Source organism: Pseudorasbora parva, chromosome 20, assembly GCF_024679245.1.
Source record: "Pseudorasbora parva isolate DD20220531a chromosome 20, ASM2467924v1, whole genome shotgun sequence".
In the NCBI taxonomy this organism is placed as follows: domain Eukaryota; kingdom Metazoa; phylum Chordata; class Actinopteri; order Cypriniformes; family Gobionidae; genus Pseudorasbora; species Pseudorasbora parva.
In genome coordinates this window covers 3,631,569-3,647,025 of record NC_090191.1, presented here as the reverse complement: position 1 = coordinate 3,647,025, position 15,457 = coordinate 3,631,569, and the positions used below count along the sequence as shown (strand labels likewise).

At 41.2% G+C, this 15,457-nt stretch overlaps 1 protein-coding gene across 1 annotated transcript in view; it reads right to left on the bottom strand.

Moving 5' to 3' along the window:
• Nucleotides 1-14,822, bottom strand: part of LOC137049974 (uncharacterized) — a 79,636-nt gene extending 64,814 nt beyond the window's left edge. Inside the window, exons 1-4 of the mRNA XM_067428722.1 lie at nucleotides 14,800-14,822; nucleotides 14,494-14,661; nucleotides 14,223-14,390; nucleotides 13,235-13,408 (exon numbers count right to left, since the gene is read on the bottom strand). Coding sequence (XP_067284823.1) covers nucleotides 13,235-13,408; nucleotides 14,223-14,390; nucleotides 14,494-14,661; nucleotides 14,800-14,822 — 533 coding nt within the window. The remainder of the gene's footprint in view (nucleotides 1-13,234; nucleotides 13,409-14,222; nucleotides 14,391-14,493; nucleotides 14,662-14,799) is intronic.
• Nucleotides 14,823-15,457: the final 635 nt, after the last annotated feature.

Below are 15,457 nucleotides of genomic sequence, written 5' to 3'. Positions count from 1 at the left end.
GCAATCCGAGCGGCGTCACCGCGGCTGCAGATGCCATATGCCCCAGGAGCCTCTGAAACAGTTTCAGTGGAACCGCACTCTTGCTCTCTATCTGATGGAGGCAAGTCAGCAGTGACTGCGCGTGCACGCCGGTAAGCTGCGCCAGAGTCCTGCACGGGTCCATTTTTGGAGACCCGCCCCCGCCCGTACCCGCAAGGTTTAGCACCAGATCCGACCCGTGAAAATTTCTAAATTAAATCCGTACCCGCCCAGACCCGTTAATATCTGGCCCGTTACCCGACCCGTGCCCGTGATAAATCACACACGCTAAAACATTCAAATTAAAATGCTTTATTTTTTATCCTGCACCTCTCTCAACATCAACAGCGTCATGAATGGGCTAATGAAACAGGCAAAAGTGCCCTTAAAGACTCATTGTCAACAATTTCATATACTCCACTCACCAACTTTACTTTTACTTCATCCATTGCTACTCCATCTGCGCTACGAGAGGCATCAACAAAAGTTTCAATGTCGCAGTGGTGACGTGATGGGTCAAATGGCATCGTTGTTGCGTGTGTGTGTAATGGTAATTTGGACATAGAAATTGTAATAGCCTACAATATGTTCGATGGGGGAAGAAGGAGGCGGGAACCAGCGAACATTTAAAAGATTTTAACCAAACAAAACGAAAGTAACGTGGGCAGCCCCTCATGGACAACTGCCAAGCGCACACACATAATAAAAAGCAAACACAACTCAACGTCAAATCCAGGTCTGGTGATCTCTCGTCCTTATATGCTTCCGAGCTCCCTCAGAGGACTCGAGACCGGTGTGGCTCGCAGGTGACGCTCATTCACAATCACGCCCTGGTCTCGCTCTCTCTCTCGCACTTTGCCACAGAATTATTGCACATATTTTTCATCCGCTCATCCGCGCTACTACCCGCCCGCACAGAGTTAACTATCCGCCCGCATCCCCGCCCGTGAATTTTATAAATGACACAATCCACCCGTTTTAGCCACTTTTATGCGGGTACCCGCGGATACCCGTGGGTACCCGACCCGTTGCAGGACTCTGAGCTGCGCACACATGGCGACCGAGTCGATCTCCATACTGAGAAAAGAGATCCTCTGAACTGGGCAGAGTTTGCTCTTCTCCCAGTTGACCCGAAGGCCAAGACGAGCTAAGTGGTGGAGAACCAGATCTCTGTGTTCGCACACCCGGTCCCGAGAGTGGCCCAGTATGAGCCAGTCGTCGAGATAGTTCAGGATGCGAACCCCTTGTTGCCTGAGTGGCGCAAGGGCTGCCTCGACAATCTTCGTGAAGACACGAGGGGACAGAGCTAGCCCGAATGGTAGTACGGCATACTGATATGCCCGCCCTTCGAACGCAAACCGTAGGAACGGTCTGTGTCGCGGAAGGATGGACACATGGAAGTACGCGTCCTTCAGGTCGATCGCTGCAAACCAATCGCATGGACGAACGCATTCGAAAAGGCGTTTCGCAGTCAACATCCTGAACGGAAGCCTGTACAGGGATCGGTTCAGGACGCGAAGGTCCAGGGTCGGTCGTAACCCACCGGATTTCTTCGTTACAATGAAGTAAGGGCTGTAAAAGCCGGACTTCATCTCGGCTGGAGGGACGAGCTTGACCGCGCCCTTCGCCAGTAGGGTTGCGATCTCCGCACGCATGACTGGGGCATTGGACCCCACCATGGTGTACCGGACACCCCGGAAGCGGGGAGGAGCTCGCGCGAACTGAATCGCGTAGCCGAGCCGGATGGTCCGTGCGACCCAGCGGGACAGTCCCGGCAGCTCGGCCGCACGGAGATCATTGAGTCTCGACCGCAACATGGAGATGGCCATGTTCCTGCAGTGGGAACATGACTCATCCACAAGCGCCGCCTGAACATGCTGGAAGCCCAAGCATGCCAGACAGTGCGAGTGCCCATCAGAAGAGTGTAGAGACCGGCCACACCCAGAAGCACACGGGCGAGACATCCTGAAAAGGACGTGCCACGTGTGAGCTCTTTTTGTGAGAGGATTAACCTCGCAATCGATGCCGAAGCGCCCAGGGGACCACACACCAACTGGAAACCAATCGTCTGACCAGCAGGCAGGAAGTATGTGACCGCTGGAACGCACCGAACACCAACACCGACTGGAAGATCCTGATCGTCTCGAAGAACTGACTTAACTCAGAAGGCTTATAGGAGTGAAAGGTATGTAACCCTTGGCTCCGAAGCATTAAAACATAATGCGGTTATGCCAGCTACTTCCTTATATACCCACGTGGGTAGGCGGAGTTACGCATGCAAATCTCGCATGCCCATGGCATTGGCACTGCCATTGGGCGCTTTCTAGTCTCGGAGATGATAGGCTTCTAAGCGAAACCCCCATTCGTCAGTCACTGACGTTACGTCGGAGTGACTGAACGAAAGGGAACTGGAAATTTCTGAAATCTGATGGACGTCCAATTCTAAATGCTTCTCTTGTCTCTTCTCTTCTAGACGCTATCCTATTGCCAAAACAACTTGCTATCTGTAAATGCGCAGCACATACTAACAACAAAGATTTTATCTCAACAGGCAATGTGAGAGCAGATGCCGCGAAGGCCGCGGCGGCAACGAAGCCAAAAGAACCAGGGTGTCTTTTGGTATCTGAAATAAACATAAATGCTTTGTCTTCCTTACAGAGTATGGAGATTTTCACCACGACAGCGGAAAAACAACAAAATGATGTGTGGTTGAGTGAAGATGGCAAGCCTTGTTTACCTCGACATTTCTTTCATCATTATGCGAAGTGGCTACATGGGAAAGACCATGCAGCCAAAGGGGGGATGATACTGCAAATGAAAGACATGTGGTTCACAAAGGGGTTTACAACGTACGCTGCAAATTTTTGTAACAGATGCGTGATTTGTAACAAACACAATGTGGCAAGGGGAGAAAAAAATGCCTTTGGCATCATACCCACCGGTAGAAGAGCCATTCGACTACCTCATGATGGATTTCATTGAGTTGAGTCCGTGTGATGGTAAGAAATACTGCCTGGTGATGGTTGACATGTGGTCAAAATGGGTAGAGGTATTCCCAACCTCCAAACAAGATGCAGCAGCAGTGGCAAAGGCCTTGCTGACTGAAATCATTCCCAGATGGAGAATTCCAAAAAAGGTTCAGTTCAGATAATGGAACAGATTTCGTGAATGAGGCAGTCAAACAAGTGGGTCAGTTCTTAGGAATAGACATGAGAACACACTGCAGTTACCATGCGGCCTCAGGAGGAGCCATAGAGTGAGAAAGCGCAACAATAAAGAACAAATTGGCAAAATTCTGTGAGGACACTGGACTCACATGGGTAAAGGCCCTACCAATTGTGTTTATGTACATGAGAATGAGAAAAAGACCCAAAGCAAATTTAAGTCCGTTTGAAATAGTCTTTGGAGAACCACTTTTTATGGGCATGAAAAGGGGTAAACCACAGCTTCCATCCATATATATCTGTGTGAGAGTGTGTTTGTTGAACTATTGAAAGGAAATGTGTTGTGTCTGTGTTATCTAACATCTGTGTGCAGGTAAAGGCGACTCAGGGAAAGCCAGCAGAAATTCCTCTATACAATATCGAACTGAGTGATTTTGTGGTGATTCGACCCTGAGGAGGAGCTGGAAGGTGAAAAGGTGGCTAGGACCTTTCGTGGTGCTGTTGACGACACACACCGGCGTCAAGGTCGCAGAGAGAGCGACGTGGGTACATGCAAGCCATTGCAGAAAGGTCCCAGCGGTGACCGAGGAGGAGGAGCCGAGAGGAGGACAACAGGAAGCACATGTCGGTGCTGGCAGAGGTCAAACATAAACATCACCTGCCATGATCGATACAGGAGCAGGAACATCTGCCAAGTGTGGAATTGAGAGAGCCAACATTCAAGTTAGAGCCCATTGAAAGATATCAAGCAACTGTTTCTGTGAAAAGTCGAAAACCAGAGACAATTTCAAGAGCTAGTGATACGAGATCCGAGCATCCTTGATGTGTGCTCAAAAGTAGCCCACACACTCCAAACGGGAACAGCAGTGACTATAAACAAAGGAATGGGTTGGCGTGGACTGTACTAGCAATAGCTAACAGCACTAAATATGTTTTAACAATGGTGAATGGGGAAGTGAAACAGTTTAGATGTGAACAGCAGAAAAAGGGGGAGTTTGAAAAATGTTGAAAAAATGTCATGTTGTTTTCACATTCCAGATTACAGCAGCAATGTAGCAAGCATCATTGATCACATGAGAATGGCAGTGAAGGAACCTGTGGAAGCTGATGACACATGGTTTGGGTGGATAGCAGGCCTAGAGGGATGTTAGGATACACTGTATTGCCAATCATGGCTGTAATTGTTTGATATTGATGTGTTTACCATGTGTTTTTCAATGTGTAGTAGGACTGGTGAGAAGACTGGTGACATCAATAGTATCACCTCAAATGGCTAAAGTGACGGTAAATGAGGAATATGAAAAATGGATGCACGAATTTTATGATATGACTGACGACTTAGATAGGCCTAATGACGAGAACCCTAAGGATTAGGGAATTACTTGGATACATTTTTTCTTTTGACTTTAGACTATACTATGCTTGCTATGAAAATAGAGACTATATCTCGCAAAAACAGCCTTTTGCATATTTTCTAACTTCCTTCACAAATTCGAGAGGGTGACCACTTATGTAAAAATCAGAGATGAAGGGTATAAGTGTGATGTGACTTGAATTTGCTTGTATTATTGATTGTATTTTATTTCAATTTTTATATTTTATTGTCATTTTTTTGTCGTTTTATTATCATGTTTAATCTTTAGTTTTGAATTAGGTTGATTTTAGTTAAATAAGATTTAATCTTTAACTTTTAAGTTTAATAGTTTGATTTTTTTATAACATTTAATCTTTAACTTTTAAGTTTAATATTAGTTTGATTTTAAATACCATTTAATATTTAACTTTTTTAGTTTAATTAATTTAATCAGTATTAATTTAATAATATAAGAGCATTTGCTCAAGTCTGGTTTTACATTTATAACATTTAGCATTAATCTTTAAGTTTGGATTTAGTTTGATTTTTAACATTTAACTTTTAAAGTGTTTACCATGATTTACATTTTTAATCTTTGTTAATCAACATGTGATAAAAAGGGGGGAGTGTTGTGGCAAAATGCAAATCTTGGTATAGCCATATGTTTACCTTCCCATGGTGTGAGATATGCAGGACATGACATGGCATGGTTGCATCAACCATTCTTGCAAGAAACTTTTTTTAATTAAATAAACCTTTATAATTATAATTGGTTAATTTTTGTCTCTTATTCAGTGAAGCGACGGAGTTAATTATTTTGCCATTACACTTACAACTGAAATTTATTATAAAGTGTTACCAAATTTTGGAGGTATAACACACCCCTAACATGCCAGGAGTGCAGTAACCGTGTTTTCTCACTTAGCCCGGCTTCCAAATATTAAATATGGATTTGTCTTTCATTTAATTTATTGTTTTATTCATTTTCTATGTCCTTTTACTGAAACATTAAAGAGGCAAGATTAATATTGCCTGTACTGTTGTCTGTATCTCTCACTGAGAGAAAGCAGATGTTATCAGCATGTTTTTGGGAACATTTTAGTTAGAACTGGAGCCTACTCAGCTCCAACCTTGGAGAGTATCTATGTATGTGCGCAATATTCTGTGTTACAGATCAGAGTTGAGAATGGACAACACAAGAGATGGGTGACTTGTTGTTCAGGGCAAGCTGGCGCCTGCTCCCGATCTGGAAGGTCACTACGGGCCTAATTCCGGGGCAAAAGTGTCAACAAGTGACACGTCTATGGAGACGTGCATCAGATTTACTGACAATGTGTGGAAATTTACCACGACTGTGCAAGTTTTTCTAAGATAATCAGAATCATCCACATTGCAGTAATGACGTGGCTAGACCATGAAAACGGTATAACTGTTGGGACAATTGTATGTACGGTACGACGAGGGCGGGACAAGATGGTGAGAGAGGGAGCGCAGCCTACAAACTCCTTGAAGCTGGCTTCTGCTGATGAAACTGCAAACTATTCTTCAGTAAATTTTTCTTTAATTATTTGCACTCCTGACTCTTGGTCTTCATTTCTCACTACTGGTCTTGGGTCATAAACCACGTTCCAAATTATTATGCAAATGATATCCTTCTATGATTTTCATGATTAGTCAATGCAAATGACAGTCAGTATAGTTTTCAAATCATCAACCATTAGGGCATAATTCAAATTTTATTCAACAAATCTCCTAATGATAATAGTATTTATTTCAAAAATAAAAAAAACTGAAAATGTACTGTTCCAAATTATAATGCACAACAGATTTAAAACATTTTATAGGTTGTAAAGAACTGAAAACAGGCATTTGCTGAATTTGTAGTATTAGGTGGTGATGTTTACTGAAATCAAAAGCTATTTCAGTCAAAAACATCCTAACAGGACAAGTTACATCTTAACATAGGACCCCTTCTTTGATATCACCTTCACAATACTTGTGAATACTTGCACCCATTGAACTTGAGAATTTTTGGAGAGTTTCTGCTTGAATTAGTTTGCAGGATGTCAGAATCCCACCCTCATAGATCTTTTGCTTGAGGATGCTCCAAAGGTTCTCAATAGGGTTGAGGTCAGGGGGAAGACGGTGGCCACACCATGAGTTTCTCATCTTTTATGCCCATAGCAGCCAATGACACAGAAGTATTCTTTGCAGCATGAGATGCATTGTCATGCATGAAGATGATTTTGCTACGGAAGGCACGGTTCTTCTTTTTGTATCATGGAAGAAAGTGGTAAGTCAGAAACTCTATATACTTTGTTGAGGTCATTTTCACACCTTCAGGGACCCTAAAGGGGCCTACCAGCTCTCTCCCCATGATTCCGGTCCAAAACATGACTCCACCACCTCCTTGTTGACGTCACAGCCTTGTTGGGACATGGTGGCCAACCATCCACTACTCTATCCATCTGGACCATCCAGGGTTGCACGACACTCATCATTAAACAAGACATGAAAATTAGTCTTCATGTATGTCTGGTCCCACTGCAACCGTTTCTGCTTGTGAGCATTGGTCAGGGGTGGCCGAATAGTAGGTTTACGCACAACTGCAAGCCTCTGGAGGATCCTACTCCTTGAGGTTCACGGGACTCCAGAGGCACCAGCAGCTTCAAATACCTGTTTGCTGCTTTGTAATGGCATTTCAGCAGCTGCTCTCTTAATCCGATGAACTTGTCTGGCAGAAACCTTCCTCATTCTGCCTTTATCTGCACAAACCCGTGTGTGCTCTGAATCAGCCACAAATCTCTTCACAGTACGATGATCACTCTTAAGTTCATGAAATATCTATTGTTTTCATACCTTGTCCAAGACATTGCACTATTTGACTCTTTTCAGCAACAGAAAGTTCCTTTTTCTTTCCCATATTGCTTGAAACCTGTGGCCTGCTTAATAATGTGGAACATCCTTCTTAACTACTTTTCTTTTTAATCCTGCAAACTAATTATCACAGATGTCTAAGATTCATTTCAGTGATCCGAAGAGCCCTTAGACACAATACCATCCATGAGTTTAATTTATATTGTTAAAATGAGAAAAATCACTGCTTATTCAACATTTTTAAGCTCAGGCTTAAGAGACATGAACTAATTCTTCTAACCTCTATGACCTTTGATGCATGTCTAGTCTTCATGCTCTGTTGATTTAAGTTTCATTAAAGGGTTACTCAGCCCCTGTTCAGAGCCTAACTCCACCCACTGGCAATATTTGAAAAATGCTCGCAAAGTGGGCAGAGCCCAGCTGAGACAGAGGGGACAAACCAAGGGCGGGGCTGAGCGGGGGGCGAGCACCTGCAGTGACAGATTGATTGAAGGTGCCCTAGAATGAAAAATTGAATTAACCTTGCCATAGTGAAATAATAAAAGTTCATCACATACTGTGAGTCTCTCCTACTTCTTATTTAAATCTCATGCATAAAAAACACAAACACGAAAGCGTGAAATAAGTGATTCTCAACATAACGGCAACTGTGACGCAATTGCTGGGATCATTAATATGTACGCCCCAACATGTGCATATGTCCGAACATGTTCATGTCAGGCGGAACTGCGCAGACAAATCTGCGGGACTACAGGTAAACAAGTGTCATGCAAGAATAGCAAAAACGGCAGCCCATGGAGACAAATGCAACCTGTCCTCCAAAAAAATATGACTCTATAGGTCGTTTTTCAAGGAGCTTATTACGACCTAAATTTTTACGTTTTAAAGTCATGCGCCCTCTAGCTGGCGTAAAAATAATGACAATGTCGCATTACGTCTGACATCATGAAATGACGTCTGACTATCGTTACCAATCAAAATGTGTGTTCATTTTAATGCAATGTGTGGACTTTTTACCACCATTTGTCCTATTTCCATTTAGCAAAAATATTGTTTTTAATTAACAACTACACCCACCCCATCCCTAAACTTACCCAGTGATTTATAGTGCATGCACACTTTATGAGCACATGTGTTCCCTGGGAGCGAACTCACGATCGCATGATCACATGTTGTTCTTGTATAGTGCAATGATTTACCAATTTAGCTATGCAAAACCGGAAATATTAAGCAGATAAAAGGGAAAAATGCTTTTAAATGAAAGTGTCCTGCTGTCAATAGAAGGAAAACTTTAGAAAACGCTCCTGTGCGTCATACTTAATTAATTAAAATATTGTCGATAGGGGCGCAACTTTAGTAAACGCTCATATGGGTCGTATTTCAAGGAAGTGACAAACGACCTATATAGGCATATTGATTGGAGGACATGTTGCACAAATGTTATGTTCCAGGCTGTGCAGGGGAAGTGAGGACTTTTCCTACCCTTCCCACAGATAAAAAATGTCAACAGTCATGGTTATGGGTGTCCATGGTTAACCGATTAACCGATTAACCGTTAAAAATTGCGTATCCGAGTAAAACATTTTGCTCGGTTAAGTGGCGTCAATGGCGTGATTTGAATTTAGTTGTAATATATTTTTGCACCACTAGAGACCGCCAGAGCGCTCCCAGACATTTGTAATATCCACAAGAAGTCATGACCAGTTTTCTAACATGAAGCGGTCAAAGAAAAGTACAGTGTGGGAGCACTTTAAAATTGAGAGTGACGGGGCAAAATGCAAGTATTGCAATGCAGTGCTTACCGTATTTTTCAGGCTATAAGTCGCTCTGGAGTATAAGTCGCATCAGTCAAAAAATGCGTCATGAAGAGGAAAATAACATATAGGCCTATAAGTCGCACTGGACTATAAATAATTAGCATTAATAATCGCATTAGGGCAGAAGCAGAGCGGGGGCTGCGCGCGCAGGCACGCATCCGCTCGTGCCCTCGCTGTGCATAACTGAGCAGAAGAAAGAAAGAAAGTTTGAAGTGAGAAACTTGTGAGGGACTAGCGAAAAGCAGAGGTTACTTTAACTGTAATGAAGAAAGAAAAAAAAGCTAATTGCGGACTGAAAGCAAGATGGCCAGACCTGAAGGAACGAGTTCCCAGATGAACAGATGCCGGGAGAGGCTCAGCCGCACGAGTCAAACGCTGTGTGAATTTTTCTCGGCTGCATATTTTACTAAATGCAGTTTGTAATTTGCAGAATTTGATTTTCTTTATGGGGGCATTTTGTTTGTGTTCAGTCTTTCTAAGTTGTTGTCTTTAAGTTAATATTTCAGTTAAGAGTGTAACAGACTTTATTTGATCTCACATAATGTATTCGTTTGGTACGCACTGGCGCTCGTTATGTATGTGTGCAATGTATTTTTCCCCTCTGGGCTTGCCGTAGATAGGGTGGAGCATGCGCACTTTTTTGGTACTGGAGTGTCGCGGGTTTTGGGGTTTTTCAGGTTGGTGATTTACATGTGTGACGGAGAATAAAGGAAGGAATGTTCAGACGGCTGTCGTTTATTGTTTTTCTTATGACAAAGTATTTTAGGCGAACACTGCACGAACGCTCGGTCACAAGAGCTTTATTTCTGTTTTCAGTTATTTTCTTTTTCAAGGGTAGGCTACAGGAGCATCATAGAGCCCTCTCTCGCGGCTATATGTTTATTCTTGTATGAATTAAATTTGATGTGTAAGTCGCACCTCACTATAAGTCGCAGAACCAGCCAAACTATGAAAAAAGTGTGACTTATAGTCCCATCTCTACAGCCAACACCCGAGCATCATTAGAGAGGCGTTGCACTTGCATTGCTCGTGAACTGGAGCGCATCTCATCCTAATTTAACGAAACTCAGCGTAGGCCTCACAGACATGAAATATATCTTAAGAAAGCTTGAAATGTCTTTTAACAATTTAAAATGAAAAGAAATAGGCTACTCTCTGATTATGTAATCCACGATGTGCATTTCTCTCTATAGGCGCGCTCACTACGGAGATGGCGGTTGTCAACTTAATAAACTAAAAATAATAACCCTGACGCACACTATGGTTAACCGAGTATTAACCGCTAAGGGCGTCGGTTAACGGTTAATGAAAAACTTGAAAACGTGCAGCCCTAGTCATGGTTGATGTTTATTATATTGAACACCGCAACAATTTAATTCAAAATCGTTTGTTCGGCCCATTTCAAGCAAGCTTCGTTCAGCGTCTTAAACTGAAAAAAGGGCAGATTCCAACTATATTCCTGCAAGCAGTAAGTAGTGATTTATCCACTTATTGACTGTTTAAACAATTTCTGATTAAATTGAAAGTTTCTTAGAGACAGCAGTGTCTATATAATGCACAATGCTAGTACAGTAACAATAGGAAACTCCAAGAACCATACAAAAGTAAATAGTGTGTCTAATGACAAAGGTTAATATTATTTTGTATTACAAAATACAACTGTAGATGCGTATGTCATACTACATTAGTTTAGTTGCTTACAGATCGCTCACTCAATCCTAGCTAACGTCAACTTCTCCACCATATAAGTTAAAACGATAATCATTTGACAAGGCTACAATTCATGTTTTAAAAAACATATATTTATATTTTTGAGAACTGAAGTATGTTTTTTCATGCTTGTATTTCAGAGTACATCCCAGTCACTGCATAGACTACATTGTGACTAACATTATATAAACATGCAATATTGTTGACTAAATGTCTAAAATGTCTAAAGTCTAAAACGTAGTTTAAAAAATAAAAACTTGAACAAAAAGCACTGGTTTTGGTTTTGTCGGGGGGAAGGAAGAGACTTCCAGCCTTCGTGCTTGCGGTTGCCAGATTTCAGTAAATTAAATCCCCCAATCAAAGCTTTTCTGTAAAAAGAACACGTATACTATATGGTGTTTTACCTAGACATGTGCAATCTGGCATCCATATGAATGCAAGCTCTCTCTCGCATGCACCCGGATGAACTGAAAACACCAAAGTAAGCTGCATTTTCTCCATTTGAGATGGTCTGCTTAAAGATTCATTCAGTCCGTCTGTGTTCTGTCAGGACTCACAAGCCACTTTGCAGAACAACTGAACTTGTGTGAGCTGCTGAAATAAGCCAATCAGAGCAGAGCTCAACATTAATATTCATGACCCTTGCAAATAAGAAAAAAAACAGAGCATTACATCCTAGGGACAATTTCTAGGGTTTTAAATGGACCTGTAAAACTGTATCTGGACAATGTTTGCCCTTAAATAAGCCACATAACCTCTATGTTGATATCAGAGAACAATTTAACATATTGTTTCAACTCATTCTAGGGCACCTTTGACAGCTGTCTGACTCGCAAAGATGGATAGTGACTGGAGTGACGCCAGTAGCATTGCAACAGAGTGGTCATCTTAAGTAGAGGACTTTTCTCCCCCACCTTCACCTGAAGGGGAGGAGGGTGAAATGTCTGTAGACACAGAGCCTTATCAATCGAGCCACAGGCTCAAACTGCGTTAACTCCCGATGCCGACGATGCTCATTCATTCATTCATTCATTCATTCATTCATTCATTCATTCATTCATGCTAGCAAAGCAGCAGCGCAAGAGAGAATGAGACCATTATTATAGAATTAAAACACTTTATACCCAAATGTTAAAACATTTACTCGAATCAATAAAGAGCATTGATAAAGCCCCAGTCTTGCAGATAATTAACTAAAAAAAAGTTGGCTAAGGGTTTATTTACCTGTTAATAATAAACGGACATTTGCATAAAGCATGCATATTTGTCCATACCCATGTTGATTAGAGTATTAAAAACTTGAAACATTCCTTTAAGATCAATTTACAACTGATAAAAATGTGCGATTAAGTTGTGATTAATCGTGAGGCAACTCATGACAATTGTGCGATTAATCGCAATTAAATATTTGAATCAATTGACAGTCCTATTTAATTGGTTCAGTGTCATAGTGCACTAGCCTAGAAATCTAGATGCACCCTAGCGGCAGCAAATCTAATCTGCCACGAGTATCGTCTAGCAACTTCTGTCCTATACACATCTGAGCTGTAAAAACCAAACTCTGGTCAGGCCAATCGCATCGTGTATAGAGTCGGTGGGTGGCGCTTAACATAATGACGGCCGAGTTGCGCTTGCATGCTTCTAGTAAACACAGGAACTGGCGAACGGCGGTCTTTCGAATCAGCTTTGACTGCGACTCTGGAAGACTTGGTGTTAAGCTTTTCTCTGAGAAAAAAACAAAGAACGGCACTGAAGTCATTCTTAAAACGGGAAGATGTGTTCAGAGTTTTCCAGACCGGATACAGCAAAAGTTTAATCTGTCAGCTAGCTCTGCTTCACCTTCGTTGCTCTGGTTGGTTGTAGCGCTATCTAATTGTGTGCACGCCGTGCAGAGGGAGTTTGAAAGACAACCGTTTATCCCACCCCTCAGATTGAGCCCTGTCAACGGTGAGTTTCCAGACCAAACATCTTGATGTGGGTCTGGCTTGTCAGGCTAATAGTGCACAGGAAACTAGGAGCATATGAGGATTAATTATTACTTCATCATTTAATTATCTAATTAGCTTCAACACTGTTGTAGTATTACTTTTTTTTACTCTGTAGATTGGACTGTGTTAATTTAACACTGATACTTTTACTGTGCTCTTTTACAGCTGTGCACTTTACTCATTTATTTATTATTATTATTATTATTATTATTATATACTGCATAAATGTTAATTCAATTTCAGTGAGTTATGGAAGTGCACTACAACATAGTAGAACTTATTAAACACTCTTCCTGCTCAACATACTTGAGTTTTTCCAGCCTGCAGTTTGGGTGGTTGCGTGTATCAGAGAGTAGCTTCACTCCTGAATCTCCTGGATGATTGTAGCTCAGATCCAGTTCTCTCAGGTGTGAGGGGTTTGACCTCAGAGCTGAAGACACATAACCACAGCCTTCCTCTGTCACCATACAGCCCGACACCCTAAAAATACACAGAGCAACACATTAGTTTGGCAGTCAGACGTCAATAACACAGTCATTCGGGTGGTAGCTGTTATTTTCTGTAGTTTCAGTCTCAAAAGTAACAAAAGTCAACAGAAACATTTATACTCCAGTATAGTCAGTAATGTAGTTAAGAACAGGAACAAAGTATTTCTACATTGTCAGTAAACACCAGAGGTCAAAATTTGAAGTGCCATTTTTAATTGAGCGCACTGTCATTTTCATAAAATATTTTTTTTATGGTAAATTATCATTACCTGGAAGAAATAAGTATTCCCCTTCAAAAAATTTCACATTATATCTTGTTCTTAAATGAAAAGTAAATAATGGATTTGATCCCACACAGACAACAGTGGTGCAATACTTCCCCTGAAGTCTTAGTGAAAGAAAGAATATAAATCGAACATGTCAAAATGTCAAACTTTGTTACTAAAATAAAATAGGAAGCTGCTTGCAGATTCTCACAATTGTAAACACTACACTGAAATCCTCACTTCCAGGTCAAGAAGTTGTCAATCAAAAACTTACTAGCCAATTAGAATCATCAGCCTCGCCCACACAAGGGATTTGAGCCAGAATGGCACAGACTTATTTTTTCAGTTTCAGAGTTTTTTCTTTAGTGTTTAATTTCTTTAGTGTTTAATTTAAATGTTTAATTTGTATTAGTTTATTGAAAAGTTACATTCAAAACATTTGGCACAAATCTAATTCCATATTAGTTAAGTATGGCCAATCTGAGTGCAGTTGAGAAGCAGTGACTTTACAGACACTGCCAAAAAAGGAAAAATAATTACCTCAGTATCTCCAGCTTCCAGCTCTTCAGTCCATCAAAAATAATCTTCACTCCAGAATCCTGCAGGTCATTGTTACTCAGGTCCAGCTCTCTCAGGACAGAGTTTGTGGATTGTAAAACTGATGACAAACTCTCACAACACTGAACAGTGAGATTACATATGGACAATCTGAACAAGAAAAACAGTAATTGCATACTGAATAAAATCAGCAGAGTGATTTTTAGTAATTAGCTTAATGGGAAAAATCATTGAAAGTATTTGAAACTCAAACCTTAATATCTCCAGCTTACAGCTCTTCAGTCCATCAGAAAGAAGCTTCACTCCTGAATCCTGCAGGTCATTGCTACTCAGGTCCAGCTCTCTCAGGACACAGTTTGATGATTGTAGAACTGAAGACAAACTCTCACAGGACTGAGCAGTGAGATTGCATCCACATAGCCTGTGCAGAGAACAAAACAAAGGTAGGGTTTATAGTATCGGGCCTGATGTATGAACATTGCATACATACAAAATGTATTGGGATTTATAAAAAATAAACTAGGCGTAAATCTGTGTGCACTGTATGGACACTCTATACCAGGGGTCTCCAAACTCAGTCATGGAGGGCTGCTGTCATTGTTAGGGCCTTGTAAAGCTGGGCATACACAGATTTTGTCTGATTTCGAGCTGAATTCTGATTAATGCAACTCTTTTTTAGATTGGGGCAATTTTCAGCATTGTCGTGCATTGTTTGTCCATCATTGAATCGTTGTCCATCATTTGACAATTAGTAATGTCACATCTTAATATTGAAATTAATTTTTCCATTTTAAATCATGAAGGCGAGTCAGTGGATTCACTACAGAAAGTGAAAGTAAAATCTGACAAGCTTTCGGCACATATTCTCAGAGAGAGAGAGAGAGAGAGAGAGAGAGAGAGAGAGAGAGAGAGAGAGAGAGAGAGAGAGAGAGAGAGATAAACTACTCCAACATATGCTAAAAATGTTAAACTGTCTTTATTTATTTTCTTTTATTTATATTTCTTATAATATTTCTGACCTAGGCCTATTTCGTGTTTAACAAGTTGTTTTTGAAATAAAGCTGTGTAGGAATATGTATTTTCCAGCAGTGAGTTGACACAACAAAGCATCCCCTCTCCGAAACCTGAACCGATCATAAAACCAATCAAGGATACCCCATAGTGGTGGAAATTTTGATTCTTTTAAGAGAGTCATTCATTTTCAGTTCGTTCACCAA